The 20,851-nt window shown below is 34.3% G+C and overlaps 3 protein-coding genes and 1 long non-coding RNA gene across 4 annotated transcripts; 1 reads left to right on the forward strand and 3 right to left on the reverse strand.

Moving 5' to 3' along the window:
- Positions 1 to 8,558: 8,558 nt before the first annotated feature.
- Positions 8,559 to 13,371, reverse strand: LOC7467809 (thioredoxin Y1, chloroplastic). Its single transcript, XM_024594676.2, has 4 exons — positions 12,896 to 13,371; positions 10,136 to 10,224; positions 9,599 to 9,776; positions 8,559 to 8,986 (listed from the first exon to the last, which is right to left on the reverse strand). Exons 1-4 carry the CDS (start codon positions 13,073 to 13,075, stop codon positions 8,921 to 8,923), a joined length of 513 nt encoding a protein of 170 aa, XP_024450444.1. The 5' UTR covers positions 13,076 to 13,371; the 3' UTR covers positions 8,559 to 8,920.
- A 787-nt stretch (positions 13,372 to 14,158) lies between these two features.
- LOC7467810 (protein PHLOEM UNLOADING MODULATOR) lies at positions 14,159 to 17,604 on the reverse strand. The gene is made up of 4 exons (XM_024594318.2): positions 17,173 to 17,604; positions 15,827 to 16,221; positions 14,995 to 15,188; positions 14,159 to 14,896 (listed from the first exon to the last, which is right to left on the reverse strand). The coding sequence occupies exons 1-4, from the start codon at positions 17,472 to 17,474 to the stop codon at positions 14,498 to 14,500; spliced, it is 1,290 nt and encodes a 429-aa protein (XP_024450086.1). The 5' UTR covers positions 17,475 to 17,604; the 3' UTR covers positions 14,159 to 14,497.
- A 403-nt stretch (positions 17,605 to 18,007) lies between these two features.
- LOC7467811 (citrate-binding protein) lies at positions 18,008 to 19,396 on the forward strand. The gene is made up of 2 exons (XM_002300878.4): positions 18,008 to 18,813; positions 18,916 to 19,396. The coding sequence occupies exons 1-2, from the start codon at positions 18,541 to 18,543 to the stop codon at positions 19,297 to 19,299; spliced, it is 657 nt and encodes a 218-aa protein (XP_002300914.2). The 5' UTR covers positions 18,008 to 18,540; the 3' UTR covers positions 19,300 to 19,396.
- Positions 19,136 to 20,369, reverse strand: LOC112326595 (uncharacterized). The gene is made up of 3 exons (XR_002980328.2): positions 19,871 to 20,369; positions 19,355 to 19,509; positions 19,136 to 19,250 (listed from the first exon to the last, which is right to left on the reverse strand). It is a non-coding gene; the product is annotated as an uncharacterized LOC112326595 (long non-coding RNA).
- Between the last annotated feature and the right edge of the window lie 482 nt (positions 20,370 to 20,851).

Consider the following 20,851-nt stretch of genomic DNA (forward strand, 5'->3'; position numbering starts at 1 on the left):
ATTAAGAATCTTATGTAAATTATTTTTCAAAACAAGTTATTCTACGCGAAATTAAGAAATTGTTTTGTTTAATTTATTCAAAATCAAGTAATTCACATTAAAATTAAGAAATTTATAGAAATTATATTCTGACTGGTTTTGCGAGTTGAACCTTGAACAACAAGGTTCAGTTGAAAAGATGTATAAAAATGGTAGCAAAAAGATGATAAATTCCAAGATAAGCCTTCGAGGCACAGGAGGCAAGGCAAGCTCCTTGAGTTTGAAAACAATTTAAACTCGAATTCCAAAAACATTAAATCCTCATAACACACAATAACTCATTGGAGCATTGAAGATCATTAAAACAAAAAACTAGAGCTAAACATATATTTAGAGAGAATATATCATAGTCATAACAGGGAAATGGTTAGTCACAATTCCAGTATTATAAGAATTCTTTAACTCTGAGAGGTAGCTCAACTGGTTAATTTTGAGTTTGCTTCTTAATGATTATGAGTTCAAACTTACATAGTTATTAACTTTAGGGTCTGTAGGATTAGTCGAAGTGCACACAAACTGACCCGAACATCCATATTAATTAAAAAAAGAATTCTTTCGATGAACAGTCTTGTTGACTAAAAATAAGGGTGGAATCTAATTGAGAATATGCATTTAGGGACCCAATTGGGATAAGATAGGTTAGAAGAGTACCCTCAAAAGATGAGAGCTTATGTGGGGTTTGTCCAAATTAGAATCACGGGTACTGGAATATGACTGAGAAAAGGGGGGAAAAGAAGAAGAAGCTGCGAGGTAGATAATGAAACAACCATGCCTTTCTATAGAAATAACACTAAAATCAATGAGCTTGCAGCTAGTAGATAGTGAATAATCCACATGATTTATGCTGGCTGCTGAAACCAAGAATCACATATTTTAGTCTTCCATTTGGAAATAGACTTCATGACTTTTTTCCGTCTGCTTTGGATGCTAAAATTCTTTTGAACTGTTTTAAATATTCTCTCTCTCTCTAATCATGAGCCAATTTGAAAGTGGCAACCAATGAGATTTTTTTTGAAAAATAACTTAGTTCACTAGAAGATTGCATTTTAGAATATTATTTTTGCAAAAAGAATATGTTTTTGCTATTTTAAATAGCGGTTATTTAGTTATATTTTAAAATATATTTATTTCATAAATTAATTAACTTAACAAAAATTAACATAAAATTTTATTATCATCCGATGGTCACGAAATGAAATTCAGAATTCCATGATTAAGAAAAAAGGATGAAATAAGATAATGTTGCAGGAGAGAGAAATGGAGAAAGAAAAAAGATGAAAGAAATAATGGGTCTTCACGGACATATTAGAGTCTTGTTTTTAACACATCCAGTACCATAGTTATTAAACCCGGCCCGGCCCGGCGGGTCGACCCGGGACCCGGTCGACCCGGTGGCTGGACCGGGCCGGGTTTAATAAAAGACCGGCTGTGGCAACAGCCCGGCCAAACCCGGTCGACCCGGAACCCGGGTGACCCGGGCGAACCCGGACGAGACCCGGTTTTTTTTTTTTTTTCAAATGTGGGATTTGAAACCCATTAGTATATATACTCTATGTTTCCATGAAAAAAACCATGTTTTTTCAATGTGGGATAAAAATCTTTTGATTTAAATATTTCAACTTAAAAGGATAACATAGTATCTTTCCAATGTGGGATTTGAAGCCCTTTCATATATATACACTATGTTCCCATGAAAAAAACCATGTTTTTTCAATGTGGGATTTGAAACCCATTAATATATATACTCTATATTCCCAAGAAAAAAATCATGTTTTTTCAATGTGGGATAAAAAATCTTTTGGTTTAAATACTTCAACTTAAAAGGATAATATATTATCTTTTCAATGTGGGATTTGAAACTCATTAGTATATATACTCTATGTTTCCAAGAAAAAAGTTATGTTTTTTCAATGTGGGATAAAAAACTTTTTAAAATATTATTTTAAACTTCATAATATGTATAATCTATATTTACATAGATTTTTTCATATGAAATATTAAAACTTTAATTTTTTTAATTTTTCCGGGTTAATCCGGGTTGACCCGAGTTGACCCGGGTTGACCCATGAAACCCGGGACCCGGCCCCTTGGCCGGGTCAACCCCCGGGCCGGGTTTAATAACTATGTCCAGTACTGTTAGAAAAATCTCGACAAGACAATTTTAAGTACACATTGAAAGAACACCAAATAAAATTGTAATTAACTTTAAATTAATCTCGAATAAAACTCTAACAAATTATGACCATGTTTGGTGATAGTTCAACATGTGATTAGAATTATCTTTTCAAGATCTTTCTAAAGATACAGAGCGTGTAATTAAAAAACAGAGTTTCGATGTGTTATTGATGACTTATTATTTCTTGATCATTCGATATTTATAAAATTTTGAATTTATTTTTTATACATATTAATTAAATGGAAATAGACATAATTTTTAAAACAACTATATTATTTTACTAATATCTTTTTAACTTGTATTACTATCTCGAATTTTTTAACGAACTATGCCAGAATTCTAAAATATTCCAATTCATGGTAGAAATGCACACGTGGAAATCATTTCATGGTGCTATTATATGTGATTCACTATCAGTCCTATTATCTGTCGGTCGACAATCATGTAAAAGAGCAATGCAAAGTCGCTTGTCAAGACAAATGTCCAGATAAAATATAATTTATGGTGCTATTATATATGATTCACTATCAGTCCTATTAAACCTTGTCTGGCATGATAAGTTAACATGGTAAACTCATTAATCAAAATATAATTTATGCTAAGTTTTGATTTAAACTAAATTTAATATTAATTTGGCTGAACTTAAATAATTTAATAAAATGACCAGATTAAATTTCATTTAGTTAAAATCAAGAATTAAAAAATAGAACAACTTTACTTTAATAAAAAATAACTATTTTGTATTAATTTAATAACTCATAAATTAATCCAATGACTCGATTAACTATTATTTTTTTTATCGGATACCTTGAATTGAGTACAACAAATATGTTAAAAACTCTATTGTCCATCAAGTAACCACCATCACTTGGCACAATTCTCAATAAATTAAAGAACATTACACAAACTATTTATCTGGCTTGTCTTATTTTGTTTTGTATGAAAGTCTCTCCACGCAGTTTTATGTATTTAGTAGAGATTTGTATTAATAACGATGATGTTTTAAAATCTAAAATACTAAATAAGGGTTTCTTTTATAGCGAATAATAACGTTTTCATATTAATATTATATTTTTCAGAGTTTAAGAAGTTTGATAATTTGGTGATAGAACATTCAGCACTTGTAAAATACTTTCTTTTGATGAAATTTAAGAACTATTCCATGATAAAAATAATAACTTTTAATAAATAATTGTAATAAATAAGGGAACGAACTTTAAAATCTTATGGAAAAAAATGTTTGTTTTTAGTTATACCTGATAAATACTCTGCAAGAATAAAAATATGAACAAAGAATAGAAAATAATATGAACTTTTTATCTGAATAGTTTAGAGATATATATAGCTTATGAACTTTGTCATATTACTTGAATGGAGGGGTTAGAATGCCCTCTTATTTTAATAGCGTTAATGAAAGATAAATATATTTTACATAATATTAATGAGCGATATATATTTATTACACAATATTAATGAGAGGTTTGTACCCCTTACATAATATTAAGTGTTGGTGAAAATATGGTAGGTCTTTAAAAGATTTTTATACAACTATGTATGTAAAGAGATAATCATTATTGTTTTTTAACATTTCATGTTAAAAAATATAGAAATAAATAGATAAATTATCGTGATCCAACACATGACTTAAAAAATTGATTAATTTAAAAATATATTTGGATCTAATAAGATTCTAAATTTAAAAGTAATAGGATGTAAACTTGTCAAATGTAATTGGGTTTAGAACATCGCTGAACCCATGGGTTTAGTATCTTGTAATTCATGAGTTTAGGATTTTGTAATACCCAAGTGACCATTTATTTTTTTCACCATAGATATGCCCGTCAATGATCACAATTCATTGTTTTCACGGCTGACATGGTGTTGTTAGAGTAAAGTGGATTAGCCTGGATGGTAGGCACCATCTTTCCTGTAGCTAGGCCACCATACTCAACCTTTCTTCATTCCTGTGAGGGCTATTCGCTCAAAATTTCAACTAGTTCAGGAAAAATAGAAAAAGAAACAATTGTCCCCGAAATTTTAATGTTAACTGTTCAAACCACCTAGCAATTTCAAGCACCAGAGGTTAATAAAACGCGCCTGATTAGCAGACAGGCCTGTGCCTATCTCAGCCTCAGCTCATCCCGAATCATGAACCGAGTGAAACTTGATGGACCCTTTACCGACACTTTATCATCATGGTGATTGGTGCCCTCATACTAAAGCGCCGGGATTCTGCCACGTGTAAAAACAAAGAAACACATCAGCCTTGAGCCGCAACCCAATGCCAGCCAGCCAGCTTGGACCCTTCATAAAAGCGCGGTGGTCTCACGTCATTAAAGATGACCGTTTTCTTTTACGGGGAGTTGCGATTTAGGAAAGCAATGTGTAGTTCTCCTGTTTGGTCGGCAGGATTTAGTTTTACCCTTACAAATGGCGGGAGAATGAAGCGGGTAAATTTGCCATTTTTATTTTTTTTGGTATTTTATCAAATTGGTGATGGGAGACTCTCCAGGTTTTGTCCTGATAAAATTACAGTTTAACCAATCAATTCAGTCATTGATACACAATACCAATTACTTTCTACCTGGTAGTGTGATTTAGGCTCTGTGTAGTTGGTTTTTATATACTGATTTCAATTATTTTTTAACTTTTAATCTATAAAAGTAGTTAGAAATAATTTTTTACTCAGATTAAAAGTTTATTACAAAATGAAATCAAGATCTTCATTTAATTAAAAACTAAAATTCTAACTTCTATTACGTTCATTCTAAAAAAAAATCATGTAGAACTTTTATCAAATATATTTTTACTTGAAATCATTTTAATTTATATATTTAATTATAATTATAACTCAAAATAAATAAAAAATCACGTTTTATAAATCATGCCAATTCAAACAAGAAGCGAGCCATAGCTAAAGCTTAAAAGTGATGATTCTTTCGACATTGCTATTTATTTTTATTAAATATTCATTCTACAACACCAATATATGATAATTGCACAAATTTTTAAATATAAAATGTCTATTAATTTGAAAGTTGCTCGTTTGAATTTCCACGCTATGGTACAAAGACCAAAAATGTTTTAAACAAAAGAAATAGGTATAAGGAAATTTTCTCAAATTGTTGTTAAACTTGAAAATATAATTGTTTTTGTTTATTTTTTTATTAAGATAATTTTTTATTAATTTATATTTTATTTATCTTAACGAATACAAGATTTTTAACTAAAATTAATGTTTATGTTAAAAAAATATATTTTATAATTGTTTCAATAAATTAACTAAAAATATGAAAACAATATGTTCATAGGTAGATGATTGAAAGCTAAAAACAAATTAAAAATATCATAAAATCATGTTCAAAATATATCTAGAAATTCTAAGAATAAAAAACCAATTTGAATTGAATTTTCTTGAATAATTTATTATTAATATTTTTTTTCATGTCTCATGCATAGTAATTGATAATAAATTATTAAAATTCAAATAAAAATTTTCAATAATATTTTTTAAAAATATTAAAATTGCAAATCTTTTTTTTTTATTCAAAGTGTAAAAGAAAAATATAAAAAATGATCAGGCCTGCATTTAGCCCACCAGTAGCAGTTTAGGCCAGATCTGCACACTTAACCCTGTTTTATTTGTTTGTTTGTTTTTATTAAGAAGTGGATGATATATCATCGGTTTTTTTTTTTGAAAAAGAATAAAATACAAATATCATATTGTTTGCGTTTGTTTATTTTATTTTATCACTTATCGGCTTTTAAACCTGCGATACCTAAATTTATATACTCGTGCCAACCATTTGAGCTACAACAAAAAAATATTAGCAAAATGATTAAACAAATATTTTAACTTAATCCACTATTCATATGAATAATAAATAAATATAAACCCCCCAATTCTTTTAAAGATTTTAGGTGATCATTATTGTATCATATAGTTATCAAAATCATCTTGGCATGCTAGATGGATCCATGAGCGACCCAAAACGCCGCGTTAACAATTGAACTAAGCCAAGAAATTAGCCTAGAAATACCTAATTGACCTAGCTAGATGTGTATTAACCTAGTTACATGATCTAATCCGGTCCAAACTCAGCAAGACCAAGAAGTTAATTTGACTAAATCCGGCTGATCCAAACAGTTTTATATCGACCTAGTTGACTTGATTTAAACCCGTCTGAACTCTACCAAGAAGTCAACTATGAGATTTCATAAAAAAAACTTCGAGAACGGCAACGCTTCGTTTTTTGAATGACTGAACCAATCCACAATTCCTTTCCTTCAATCCCGTGAATCAAAATTCCTAATTCCTGAATTGAAAATCGTAATCCCTTCTTCCTTGACAACTCTTCTTCCTCGGTTCCTCCTCCTTCACAACCACTTTCTTCCTCCTCAAACTCAAGGTTGCAGGCTCGTCTTTGGAGGCATTTAAGCAAGAAGCTCGCGGCAGCACTTATTTGGTGTTGTGGTTGGATCGTAATCGCGAAGGAGAAAATGCATGCTTATCTAGAGAAGGAGATGTGACCTAGAGATAAATTGGCTTCAAAATCTTTCCAGCTACAGGCACTTCAGAATTTTTGCTTATCTAACGAGACAGGCGACCCGCATTTTCCAAGGAATCCCTTGCTGAGCTTCAAACAAGAGCTAACAAGTACTCTCACGCACTTGTCCAGAATTTGCAATAGATGCAATCAAGAAAGATTCAAAGCAAAACAGATGGTAAGTTGCAGCTACAAGCAACAATGAATACGCTGCCATGACCTGGACATGCTTAAAACTTCCAATGGATGTCCACTCACTTCAGAATGTAGAGCAAATAAATCACTTGCACGTACTGTATAAGCAAAAGCCAGAGTTGTATATGTGTTCGGAGCAAGATGGTGCACAGAATGCAACCTAAATTTCAACGGTGATTTTCCTTCTCTGGCCTCTGAATGCTCATCGAGGAGGCCGGTGATTAGCAGGTCCCCAAGCTTCTTGCAGCAAGATTCAGGATCACTAACAGCAAGTCTCTGGAACTTAAGCTCGAGGAGGGCAGTTTTGAAGCAGAAATTTCCTAGACGTGAGAATTAAGGGTTAATGCATGTTCGTAACAATATGTAGAATCAGTCATCCACCAATTTCTCAAACAAGGAGAAATATGTTCACCGTCACCGTCCCAATCATATGATTTGAACTTTCAGAGGTTAGACAGAAGAATTCAAATTCATAAGTTACCACATAGCTCATGATGAGAAATAAGCCTTTTCATAGCTCATGAGAATACAATGCTTTTTCTACAAATCTTGTGTGTGCAAGATAAAAAAAAAATGTTTGCTATACATAAAATTATAATTCACAAAATAATACATAGAAATGTGTGTTATATAGCTTTTTTTTTTGAAAAAAAGAAGAAGAAAGGTCGAACGATCCACGAGATCAGGTCGACCCTGTGGACTTGGTCACCCAAGAGTTAGGATCAGAGAAAAGAACTGACATGAAGTGAAAAAGAAATGCAGTATCACAGGCTGCAGCAAAGTCTGTGTATGCCAACCCACAGCCATCTCCTCACCATTCTTAAATCATCCTCACACTCCTACCAATCACTCTTGGTCCACTTCCACTACAAACCAATTCTTAATAAAAACGAATCCTCCGTAAGTAAAATAACCAAATATCATGCTATGCGCGCACCATTTGGGAATCCAATGTTGCTATGCGCGCACCATTTTCTCCCCGCAGACCAATATTCACAAAAACAAACATATATGTTATAGCAAACAAAAGAAATGCAACCGCCATTTCAGTCCAGTGAACCTTTTTATTTTAAGATGGAAATCACTGTGACATTACTTTGGTGCCAGCTGGGAGAATTTGTAGCCTGGACTCATCCCTAAACGGCGGCGCATTATCAGGACATTGTCTTGAATAAGTGGGCCAACTACACACTGTCTTGAATATTCAAGACTTCACTCTGTCTAGCCCGGCTCAAGTCTGGGCCCAATTGTTAGGTCAAAACTTCTGCCACCTGTTGCAGAATTTTTCAGATATATTAGAAGCAAGCAGCAGACCTGTCAGCTCCTGTTTAATGCGATTTCGCATCCTCAATATTTTAATGCCCGTAAAGAGATTTCTCTTTATTTTATGCTATTTTCCTCCCCGAGCTTTCTTGTTCCAATGTACAATATTTGTGGGATTTTCCTGCTTGATTTATTGGATTAATGAAACATTTTAATAAAAAAAGATGGATAATGAATTACAATTTAAAACCTGTGAGCATCTATTAGTTCACGGCTTGGTATTCGTTTTTATCGCAACAAGTAGAGTAATCATCATAGAACAGATTCTCCCATCAAAATTACAAAACAGATGCAAATCATTAGCAAAATTTCCGAAGTTAAAACAATATGCCATCACAATTTGACATGATCACCACATTCAGGAACCTAACCTAAACAATTTCTGTCACTATTTCTACGTTCACGAATTTCAAACATGGGGAGATTAAAAAGGCAAAAAAGAAAAGAAGGGGGCGATGGGATGGGGAAGGTGATCAGCCGTAAAGAATCCAAACATACTAGCTTCATAGTGTAACGATCTGGAACTGCGAGCCAAATAACATAAATGAGCACGAGAGTGAGAACAATTCGACTGCAATTTCATGATCTGTATATATATTATGGAAATAAAATAAAATGGATACAAACAAGCCGGGCGTTGCTATTGCTCGACATTCAGTGAATTTTCAATGCGTTGGATGAGCTGATCTTTAGTCAAAGCACCCTCCTGCAAAAATCAGAACCAAGATCGCTATAAAACTCAAACCAGCAAACGGTTAACAGTAAGTGGCCATAGAACAAGAAGCATTAGAACTAGGAAAACTGAAAACATTGTACATTATAAAGTTGAGGGAGGTGAATCCCTCTCCTCTAATGGACGCAGGCCTTGTGGTCAACATGCAAATCTTTATCCTCTCTTTGGTTCTTGTTGTGCAGTTAACTTGTAAGGAATGACCTAAAGATCACAGTTGACTTAATAATTCAAAACCAAGTTATGAAACAGACGCGTGTTCCTAGGCACAGGAGAGTAAAGGGCCTGACTTCCTTGATTGTCTGACAAACAAGATTTATGCATTTCAGTAGCATCCATGCAGAAAAAATTGTTTCTGAAATCTAGGATAAACCTAAACAATTTGAAAACGTTCACTGCAGTTTTCTATTTGGAAAACACCACGCTTGAACATAAAATCCATTTTCACTAGTTCAAAAATAAAATAAAAATAAAATCCATTTGTCCCCTCTGCGGCAAATATTCAGTGGCCCTAATTCAACAACTGAATAGGTCTCGGGACATAAAGCTACTTTAACTTGAGAACAAACAAAAACTACTTCAACTTACAAAACGATCATAAGGCTTTCCATCCTTGAATATGATAAAAGTAGGCAAGGCCTCTATTCTGTATTTATCAGCAATGCTAGGATATTTCTCGGTGTCGATTTTCACCACCTGGATCGTGTCTTCCAGGACAGCACTGACTTCATTTAGAATTGGAGCCATAAATTGACAGGGACCACACCTGCACACCACAAGTTAGCTTCACTTCTATCAACTGAGATTCCAAATCATTCCAAAACGGTAAACATCTGCTAATCTTAAAAGATCCTTATCTATCACCAAGCTACTCAGTAGCCTAAAATTCATAACCTTATCAATCAGAAGGTTAATCCCAGCTAAAAATACATGCAAGAAAATTTCTCCTAAGACTACCTTATTAACTCCACTTATATGATTCTATATGCATAAATAAAATAGTGGATCCGCAAAGTATCAGTTTTGGAGTTTAGATAACTACACAGAACCTCCACTTATGACATCATAATGTAAGGGGATAATACAACGAGAAATCTAAAAAGAAGAGAAAATAAAGTAAATTACCAGGTTGCATAAAAGTCAACCAAAACAGGTTTGTCAGACTTTTCTAGCAACTCATCTAAGGTGGAAAAAGTTTGCTTCTTTGCTGCAACCTGCAATTATCATTTGAAAAAAAAAAATCATTACATTAGGAATAAATAGCAGTTTCCACTTGATAGCTCAGCCACACAACAAAAGCATCACATAAAGCCAGTGTCAACAATTCAATCAAAGTCAGAATGACTGTTCTTGTCCATTGCTTACTTTATAACAAACACAATTAAATAGTAAAAAATACAGACTAATATTGGGGAGAACCAAAATATAAAAAAGGATTGAATCTCGTGGTTGTTAATGAAACCTACAGCCATAGCATAATCACATGCATCTGAGCAATGACAGTTACCCCATAATGAACATGCATCAAATATCTTACCAGTTTCTCTCAAACATCCGAGCTCTAAAAAATTTGCATATGAACTACTCTATCACCCACAATATGTTTAACTCAAAATGACCCACGTTAGTCTCTGTTTAAAAAATCATGGTTAAAGGATAATGGGAATGACAGTTAAACCATTGGAGATAGCAACTAAAACAGAGATAGTTATCATTGTTGCAATCATCAGGAGATAACTAACCATTAGAGAATTTCATAACAATGACTACCAAAACTATCAGTAACAATAGAAACTGAGAACAAAGATGTCAAAGGTAGAATAAATGTCAAGTCATTTCTTCTCAGAATTAATTCAGTTCCACATCAGGGAAATAAACTAAATGGGACACAATTTCAGCCACCATAGCAACATCATCCAAATCTCATTCATTCTGTTTTTTCACAGAAGCTAAATATATAAGGATAATTTCTAAACTTACAAGAAATCAAAGGGCCAATTTCTATCTCTTCAAATCGACCTAACCCAACAAGCAAACTTGAAGAGAGGGATTTTCTCAAAAAAATGACAAGAAGGATGCTACTATCACCCAGCCATTTGGATGTAGCTAGTTCAAACATATTCCGTACCATGTGAATATGTTATTCACAAAACCAGTCAAGAGTAACGTTTAATCACATCTGAACATGGACATGGAACTGTAATTTCTGACTCACCGCATCTCCTATCATCAGTAATTTTGCTTATCCTCTCCTCAGAATGAGGCGCTCTTGCCTCATAACGTACTTCTAATACATTTGTATTTATTCCATCTGTCATTCCTTGTGAGATTACATTTAGGCAAACAAAAATCTTTGTATTATAGGGGAAATTTGATGGTGTTATGTTAGAATAAGTACTTTTGTGGGAAATCAGGTTACCAAGCAGCAACAGGAAACATTGTACAAATGGAAAGGAAAGTAAAGCAAGATAAACACTCACCTAAGTGGAGAACAAAGATGATGACTTGCCCTCCAAACATACAAGAAGAATGGTTGGGAATTTTTTAATAAAAGAGGTGGAGAAAGGAAAGGAAAAAGAAGCTACGGTTGGAATAAATTTTTTATGGAGAAAAATCTTCTGGAAAAACTTGAGTTTCCTGAACATGTGAGAATGCTATGGCTAAAATGATTTTGAGTTTGCTTGGACGTGTGTGGCTAGAATAATTTGCATGCCTATTGATGATGAACTACATTTAAATCTTGATTTTTGAATTGTGGAGGGCGTTGCAATTGAAATTTGAAAGGGAACATACATGCTCTTCTCACTGATCATTTGAGTGAAGCTCAATGGTGCCTTTTCATGTAAGCGTCTATTTCTTCCACTTTGTTATTTTATCTGTCTTCTTCATTTCTCATATATGTATATTTTTTTTTCAGGCCTTCCAAATGCATGCCACGTCTGTAAATAGGCGGGGAGTTGAGAAAGAGAACATACATATGCATATATCCCTTACAAAGAAGGAACAAGGAACTTGAGGAGTCTAGAAAGGTTTGTGTAGAACTGCAAAGCCGGCTTCGTGAATTGGAATTATCATACCACGCGACAGTAAATGATAGAGATACTAATTTCCCTCAAGTAATGGCAATGTGTGAAGAAATGATAGGGGTTTGAGAAGAACTTGCATCTATTAAAAGGAAGGCCATGGAAGACCATGGAACATCTTATTTGAGACCCAACTTTTCTTTTCCTTCAGCACTTCTTGTTGCCCTTAGTTTCCTCAATGCGCTATCTCCTACTTTGAAAAGTTTTCCTCACTCTAGTGTTATAGTATTGAATAGCTCGTCTAAAAGCCTCATTTTTTACTATTGTATTGAGTTGACTTCTTACACCAAGTCTAAATTCCCAAGCATTTGTATCAGCAGGGAAGTATAACACTCTATAAATAGGCATCCTATTTCTGCATGAATTATAGCCTCAGTACCATAGTTTAACAAAAAAGGTGTCTCGCCTATGGAGGTCTTTTGAGTGGTTCTGTAGGCCTATAAAATATTGTCAAGGAGTTCAACCCACTCATTTTTGGCTTTTTCTATCCTTTTTTCCTGCTCATTCAATAATAGCTTGTTAGTGAGCTCTGCCTCTATTTATCTGTGAATGTGACACTGAAGAGAACTTCATCACACACTCTACACAATTTTAGCTATTATGATAACAGCATTTCATTTCTAACTATTTAGCCACTCAGACCTAACAACTTCCAAGTTTCAACCAACATTAATAGTTTTTTTTTTTAATAGCAAATAAAACAGTCCAGTCAGTATAGCAGTCCCAAATATAGAACACTAAATCTCACCAATTCCAAGAAAATACGTTAAAAAAATTGCAGAGTTGAGTGAAAAATAGTTACCAGTGGCAAAATTGGGGGTCGGGAAGGAGAGGTAATCCATCTCTTTCGAAACTGGAGTCGATGAGGCTGTACTGGAAACTGGAGAGAAGAAAATGAAGATATTTTGGAGGAGTAATTAGAAGTGGAGTTGGGAGTATTCAATGAAGGAATCGTTGAAGCCGAGAGAGAAGAAATCGCCATTTTTTTGGATATAATAATCCGAGGGGAAAAATATCTGCTCGGTAAAAGGCAGACGTTCTAATTTTGTCCGGCCTGCCTTTGCTGAGAGACGGAGATCAGAGGCTTACAGAATCATCTATACATGCTTTCGAAAGGGAATTATATCGTATTCCTGATACAGGATAGTTTCAAGGTTCAGTGGATTCTGATTCGTTGGATGGTGGGGATGTTTGGTTAGAATGGTTTATTGGGTAATGGGTCCCATCTTTTGGGGAGAAGCCACCTGATTTTACAAGACTGTTTGCAGAAAATGGAGAAGTGAGAGCACGGGAGAACTGTCCTTTACTCCTGTTCCAGCGGTGTTTGGGGCATAACTGTGTTTGTTTTTTATTTAGAAAAAATATAAAAATAATATTTTTTTAATTTATTTTTAATATAATATATCAAAACAATTTAAAAAATATACAAAAAATAACTTAAAATTTAAAAATTTAAAATTTTATAAAACATTATTTCTATCATAAAAACAAACACCCCGTACCACATTTGTTAGTGACCAATTTTCTTATCGGTGCAAGAAATTTCTTAAATATAAACGGGTTCAATGTTAAATCGCTTAAAAGTTGAAAGGAGAAAGTGCTTATTAGTGCTTCAATGTTGATAGTGAAATTTGAAAGGAAAAGAGAGGTGCTTAGGTATAAAAAAATTGAATTGATGGAAGAACTAAGTTATTAACAAATTTAAAAATATAATGAATATTTATATAGTTTTTCAAACTAATGAAATTAATTAATTCATTTTTCTAAAACCACATGGACTATCTTATAATCTACTAGCAGGAAACACTTTTTTTTGTTTTTGATTGATTGAATGTTGACCGGCTAGGGAAAAGTTCTGGTAATCCAGACAGCCCACGGCTACTTTAATTGAATCATACATGAATTAATTTACTAATTTAGGAAAATAAAATATCATAAAAATAAAAATCATATGGATTTAATATTACATATCACTTAATCCGTTTATCAAATGCATGGACTAGCGATGTTTGAAGTATTGGAATTTCTCCCGGAACAATTACACTTGCTATGGTGTAACAAGAAATGCTCAACTCTTGAAATCTCATCATCATAAAAAGCAAGCATCCGATGGGAAATGGAACACAGTTCTGAGTCATGAGAAAGATCTATGAAGCCTAATACAATGTTCTATCTAAATTTCAACAGCCTACCACCTTCATTCTTGTATGGACGTGTAAGAACCTGCTGCTTTCATCATCTCTTCTGGGGATTGTTTTCTCGACACAATTACATGAATTCCCAAAAACTATCCCTGTTAAATAGTCAGTTCTGAGACAAAAACAACAAAAATAAAATTTGATACAGACGTGGAATTACACTGTTGAAGCCTTCATAACCATGAGAGTAAAATGTGTCAGAAAAATCAACCGTCGCTTGTCCAAGTGAAAGCTAGAAGGACAATTGTTAGTGCTAAGAAAATGGTCGCACAAGAAAACAACCACAAATACCTGCTGTGGCCTTTGTGCTGGCTCTCTTGACTGCGCAACTCAACCTCCTTGAGAAGCTCCCTCACTTCGTCCATGTCTGAATCTTTTGCAGCTTGGATTAATCTACCTTGAATTCTCTCAAGTTTTGCGAGTCTTCTACTTCTCATTGAATCCTTGGCTGGCCAGATAAAACCAGTCATCTTCCAGAGAAGGATGCCGACATAAATGGCCACAATGCAGTCTACAGTGTAATGGTGGCGTTCCCGAATTTCTCTCTGGGCACTGTGCATTACAAGCAGCCATATGAAGGCGGAGCTAAAGCCTCCATATGCTTCCTACCACCATATGCCAAAAAAATTGAGTTTAAACTTCACAGCAATGGCCATTAGAGGATGAGACAACACAGTTTCAAAGTTTATTAGTACAAGATTACCGTCCAAGCCATAGCTGTCAGCACAGCTACAAGCATGTGGCCACTGTATAGGAGGTCATTGCAGCCACCTCCAGCTCTCTTCAGAAGACTAAACCATGAAGCTCCTTCTGCAGGAGTGGGTCGTAAGAAATTTACAAGGAAGTTCATGGAACCCCAATCTGGATGGTAATCACCATGGTATTCCCCAGTATCAGCTGGAAAATGAAAAGAAAAGAAAACGTGAACATAAATTTCCATTCAAAAGTTTACATCTGCCATAATTTAAGATAGATTCGCAATGACGGAAACAGCACAGATCATACAGCAACCACACTGAGCTTCATCATATTTCTCAGTTATGAAATCCATCTGGTAGAGAACAGGCCTACATTTGTCTACACTAAAAATAAGGAAGACCATCTAAAGAGATAAAATTAATCACATTGACCATCAAAACTTCCAATTCTTCTTATTAGGGAACTACTGTAACCCATTTGTTTACTGCCAGTGGAAGACACAAAAACAATTGATCTCATTCTGTTAAAAGTAGATAGAAATGAATCCCTTTGGACATTTGAAAGAAAATATTTGATGGTTATGAGCTAAAGTGAATTGAAGAATATGAACAATGTGATTCACCTACCCAGTGAACCAAGTAGTAGGTTCAAATAAAAGTGTAACATAGAGTGTATTTTTTCCAACTAGATCCATAAAAGCTTACAAGCTTCATGTGGGCAATGCAAAAAGCACTACGGAAATGCTTTCTAGAGACTGCGGCTCTGATAAAAAAATCAAAACACAATATTAATGACAGCAAACAAATATTGCAATTCAAGTTCAACACAGAACATACCATAAGCTATATCCCGATTTATTATCTGACGAATAGCATCAGCATCTGAAGCATAAGGAACATAATATTTTTGAGCCCAGTGGTGAGGGTATGCAGGGACTCTAAACCGAGCTGCAGCACACCAAGGCCGGGCTGAAGGTAGAATTGTAGATACAAAAGTTATAGCCCGAAGAAGACGGCCAATTGCCATAGTGAACATGTATCTTGCACCAAGACCGAGACCGGGAGCTTCTACGGAGTCAAATAACACGGAAAAAGCCAGCATCATAAACAACATCAGGAAATGGTGAAGTCCGATAATACGAGCTCTTAGAATCTCAACTAATGGTCCAGGAAGCTTTTCATTCAGTGAAAGGAGTAACCACTGGCCAGTGTCAGGTAGAGGAGGTGTTTCACTGCTCAACATTACCAAGCCAATCATGAATCCAATACATTTATGGCTATCTTTTAAAAACTAAATAGCTGAGGAGATGAAAGCTATAGTTTTGGCAGGAAATTGGCAGGATAAATCACAACTTCAACAAATACAAGTCATGCCAAATTAAATCATCATTTAATGGACCAGGAACTTCATTTTGAAATTAGTAAACTATTAAATAACGTCCACATTGTAAGAAGTCCAACATTCTAATTCTTCAGGGTCTACAGAATTTTTCCTCAGGGAATAATAAATCTAACCATACTCTCAAGTATTGAGTCAGCAAGGTTAAATTGAGGTTGTAATGGATCTTAATATTGAAGTAGAGGCCTCAAACATTTACATCCAGCAGTTTAAATTTAGATTTTGCTCTTCATTGAGAATGCAATACGCTAACATTTAATGGTAAATGCGGCAATCTTTGCAATTGCAATACCTAAAGACCTAAATGCAGAGTGGGTGTCAATCATTTTGCAAAAGCTCAAAAACAGGCAGCTATCATTTCGAGCAAAAAACTGGACAAAATCGCCAGAGTTCATTCTGGTTCCTACACTAAAGCAATTACCATTCACCCGGGCCGTTGGCTGATCAGATTAGAAAGAAATATAAAAAACATCCCAACCCAGAACACCTGAATCAAAATTTAGATCCTCTCACCAATCAGAATCTACTAAAGTAGCAACCTTCGTTAATATAGTTTCAGTTCAGTAACTTCATTAATTAGATCATTTGATATTCAAAGTCAAACCCAGATCAGATCCAGTGCTAATTCAATATCTTTCCAAATCAGTAACTTAACAGTTAACATAATGCAGAAGAAACCATACCAAAAAAAGAAGAGAAACAAAATCCAAGATAGTTTCAAAGATCATTACTACTGAAAATAAAAAAACACAGCATAAAAACAGAAAAGCAACGATGCAATTACCTGTGCCAATCAAGGCCAAGAACAGCAGTGACCAAGCGCACAGAGAGAGCCTCTAAGAGAAAACAAGCGAGCATAAACAGCATAGAAGCAACAAAGGGAATGGCAGCTCTAAACTCAGATGACCAGTGCTTGTAGAAAGGGACACGAGAGATGGCGATTAGGGCGAGTATTGACCATAGTGCTGGCTGGAGACGCTCGTGCCACGCTGGGGACAGGTGGCGCAAATAGTCCACCGCCACATAAGAAATTGCCGCCAGTCCTAAACCGCAGGTGATTTTAGGCGGTGAGAACCCCCACCTCATGGTGGCAGTGGTGATGGTGGTGACAATTGTAGAGAAATAGCGAGTATGGTGTAAGAAAAGTCGGAGATTCGAGGTCTTCTCAGGGATAGGCTTTTTTACTGCGAGCTGCTTACACTAACAGTCCTTGTAAAATTAAGGTAACTATCGGTTTTTTAAAAGCTATATTAATTATTTTTTAAAATATTTTTCTAATTATAAATATATTAAAATAATATATTTTTAAAAAAATTTATGGGATAATAAATAAGTGAAGGGTTAATCTATCTTCTCTCTTTTTATTGGGAAAATAAAAAAATAATACTACAAGGAAACAATTGCTATATGCTTTTTTTTTTCCTTTTCTATTACATTTACCGAACATTAGCTCGATTTGTATTTTTTTTTTCATATACCTAATCTGTGCATGTTAAAGTGATTAATATTTTACCTTTGGGCATTAATGTGAAAATATTGGTGTCATTAATACTTTATGCCATATTAGGGTCCGTGTAAAATCCAAGAGGTTAAATAACGGAGTAAAGAGCAAAGAGACAACAAAGCTAAGATATCGAACAATTAGATGGCACCCACTGCTCGTTAAAATCTTCTTGCTTGTAGATTTCTATTTTGTTCTGGGTGAAATGAACTAGATTTCTATTTCTGGGCAATGGTTTGAACGTAATAAGGGAAATTATGTAAAATCGAAGCATCAATGGCGTGAACAATTTCTTGGCTTCAAGCCAAGAGTTGAGATGGAATTAAATTCATCTTGGGTAAGATGCTTTCTGTGGTGATATATCTTAATAAAATGCAACTGGGCAGTTTTATTCTAGAAAGTTGTCATTTTTTTATAATGGATCATAGGAGACATATGAACTCTTCCATTCGATTGCAAGAAAAGACAAGCCATGCAATTCCAAGGTAAGATTCTAAAATCTTCCCAAGTTTATTTCAAATTAGTTGTAGTTCCAGCTTGCCATAAGTTTCATGATATAAATACCTGCCTTGAGAATCATAAAGCTCACACACCATCTTACAGAGAGAGAGTTATACACATTAAGGAGAAGTGAAAAGGAGAAGAAAAAAAATGAAAGGATTCCATTGCTCTCTGCTTCTCATTTTGGCCCTCGTGGGCTCGCTGGAAAACCTCAATCTCGGATGCAGTGCTGCTGACCCTACAGATGGTTTCACTCCGGTGCCATTAACAGAAGCAAATTTTGAGTTGCAGAAACCATATAATATACCGCTAAATGAGCGATACAGCTATGAAGATGGAATACGCCATATGTGGGTCTATGCTACTGACAAGCCTCATGACCCCAATAGTCGCACCCAACCAAGAACTGAAGTTCGCATGAAAGTAACCAGGCCCCCTTCATCTTACCCTTTTTATCTACGCAAAATAGATAGACACGATTATATTACCAAGTGTCTCGTTGGTTAATTTATCTTGTTTTTGCAGGGTCTTGACTATACATCAGGAGTATGGCAATTTGAAGGCTACGGTTTCGTGCCAAATGGAACATCGGGCGTGACAGTAGCACAGATACACGGTGCAGCTGAGGACGCAAGCACTTTGATTCTGAGGATATACGATGGCAATTTGAGATATTACAGCGGGGATTTAGTGGCTACTGGTCTTTATGACAGGTGGTTCAGGCTAAACATAATCCACGATGTGGATGGAGATTGGGTGACTGTATACGTTGATGGCGAGCAAAAGTATTCCACCAAGGGTCGAGGGCCAGGCGACTTCTATTTCAAATGTGGAGTTTATGCTGCTCCTCGTAACATTACCTATTACATGGAATCAAGGTGGAGAGACATCAAAATATATAAGAAGTGATAGTGTATCATATATATGATTATTACTTAAATACGTGCAGCTGAATTAAGCTTACTATGGCAAGAAAAATATTATAATCAAGAAGAAAATTTATTCACATCTCTGTTCCTGCTAGCTCTGTTCTCTGTTAGAACCAGCTATAAAAATAGTTTCTGAGTAGCTGATATGATCAATGAATACTGATGCCTCCAAGAGTACTCTTCACCACAGCTGGGTCAAAGTGAAGGGCAAAAAAAACTTGTTATTAGGATCAAGGTATAGGCTTAGCATGAGCCACATACTATGATTATCAAGCAGGTTTAAAATCTAGACATACAGGTAGCTACAAGCCGTTTTAACCATTATTATATCAATCCATTATCAGCATAAGAGATTAATTACAGGCAACTCGACGTCAAATTGAAACTGTAACTCTTAACGCGGTATAGCTCAGATCAGGTTCTGTGTTTTATATATATATATATATATATATATATATATAAAACTCTTGGAAACCATCAAATCAATAGTAGATTTCTATTTTGTCTGGGTTGAGAACTAGATTAGTTACAAGAGTCGCGTCATCATTTACAAGGAAAACGAGGTAAGATCGATGCGGTAACGGAGGAATCAAAGTTGAAATATGGCTCCTCGTGCACCGTACGAAATGAAAGGGGGAGCCCAGAAGAGAGACAGCTGCTTCCAACCTGACTGACTGACTGACTGCATGAGTAATGATGCTAAGGTGAAATTAAGGAGACGTGACATTATACAGAAATCATAGATATAAAGTAACCAACCAAAAAATGCCACTGAACGTGCCTGTGGAGGTAATGATAATTTAAAATAATAATAATAATATTTTCCCTTCAATAAAATGATGCACCTGCCTCACTGATTATTTGCTGGGCAGCTCCTCTTCGAGGAGAAAGTTTTTTCATTTTCGGCTTTAGTTTCAAAAAACTATTCAATTGCAAGAAAAGACATTCACCCAAGTACGACGTCCAATTCTTAGTTCCCAAATTTATTACAAAATAACAATGCTCTTGCTTGTTTCATGACTTTTAAATATTTGTGTCATGAGTGGTAAAAGAATAATATATTTTATATCTAATAACTTAAATTTTATATATTATTATAGGTGAACAAATCTCATTACCTATATTTTCATTAATAAAATTAAATATAAAATATTTAATGAGTAAATAATTATGAGTTAAAATCTCATATAATTATTTCACAAATAAGTATTTTATTAAAAAAAAAATCAATCTTATCCTCTCCTGCTTCTCCTTTTAGCCATTGAAATATTAATTTTAAGAGTATTTCTGAACAATATAAATTATATCTCGGAATCTTATTAAATAATTATAAATTTAAATCTTATCATTTCATTTAATTAATAGAATTAAACATAAATTCAAGTTTCAAACTCAAAATTTTTTTTTTTAAAAAAATATATTATAAAATTATTCTTGAATTAAAATGGTTATAAGATAATTAGCATTATATAATACTACTGAGACATGGTTCATTGTCCAACTGTTTTTGCTTTGTTATTATGTTGGGTCTT

The sequence above is a fragment of the Populus trichocarpa genome, chromosome 2 (genome assembly GCF_000002775.5).
Source record: "Populus trichocarpa isolate Nisqually-1 chromosome 2, P.trichocarpa_v4.1, whole genome shotgun sequence".
Lineage (NCBI taxonomy): Eukaryota > Viridiplantae > Streptophyta > Magnoliopsida > Malpighiales > Salicaceae > Populus > Populus trichocarpa.

Coding starts and splice junctions, on each gene's coding strand:
- LOC7467809 (XM_024594676.2), bottom strand. CDS start 13,075: ATGGCGATTTCTTCTCTCTCGGCTTCAACGATTCCTTCATTGAATACT. Junction 10,225..12,895: donor GACCCCCAATTTTGCCACTG/GTAACTATTTTT, acceptor TGATAATTGCAG/GTTGCAGCAAAGAAGCAAAC. Junction 8,987..9,598: donor GAAAGCCTTATGATCGTTTT/GTAAGTTGAAGT, acceptor TGATTTTTGCAG/GAGGGTGCTTTGACTAAAGA.
- LOC7467810 (XM_024594318.2), bottom strand. CDS start 17,474: ATGAGGTGGGGGTTCTCACCGCCTAAAATCACCTGCGGTTTAGGACTG. Junction 16,222..17,172: donor CTTGGCCTTGATTGGCACAG/GTAATTGCATCG, acceptor AATGTTGAGCAG/TGAAACACCTCCTCTACCTG. Junction 14,897..14,994: donor TGACAGCTATGGCTTGGACG/GTAATCTTGTAC, acceptor ATATGGTGGTAG/GAAGCATATGGAGGCTTTAG.
- LOC7467811 (XM_002300878.4), top strand. CDS start 18,541: ATGAAAGGATTCCATTGCTCTCTGCTTCTCATTTTGGCCCTCGTGGGC. Junction 18,814..18,915: donor GAACTGAAGTTCGCATGAAA/GTAACCAGGCCC, acceptor TTGTTTTTGCAG/GGTCTTGACTATACATCAGG.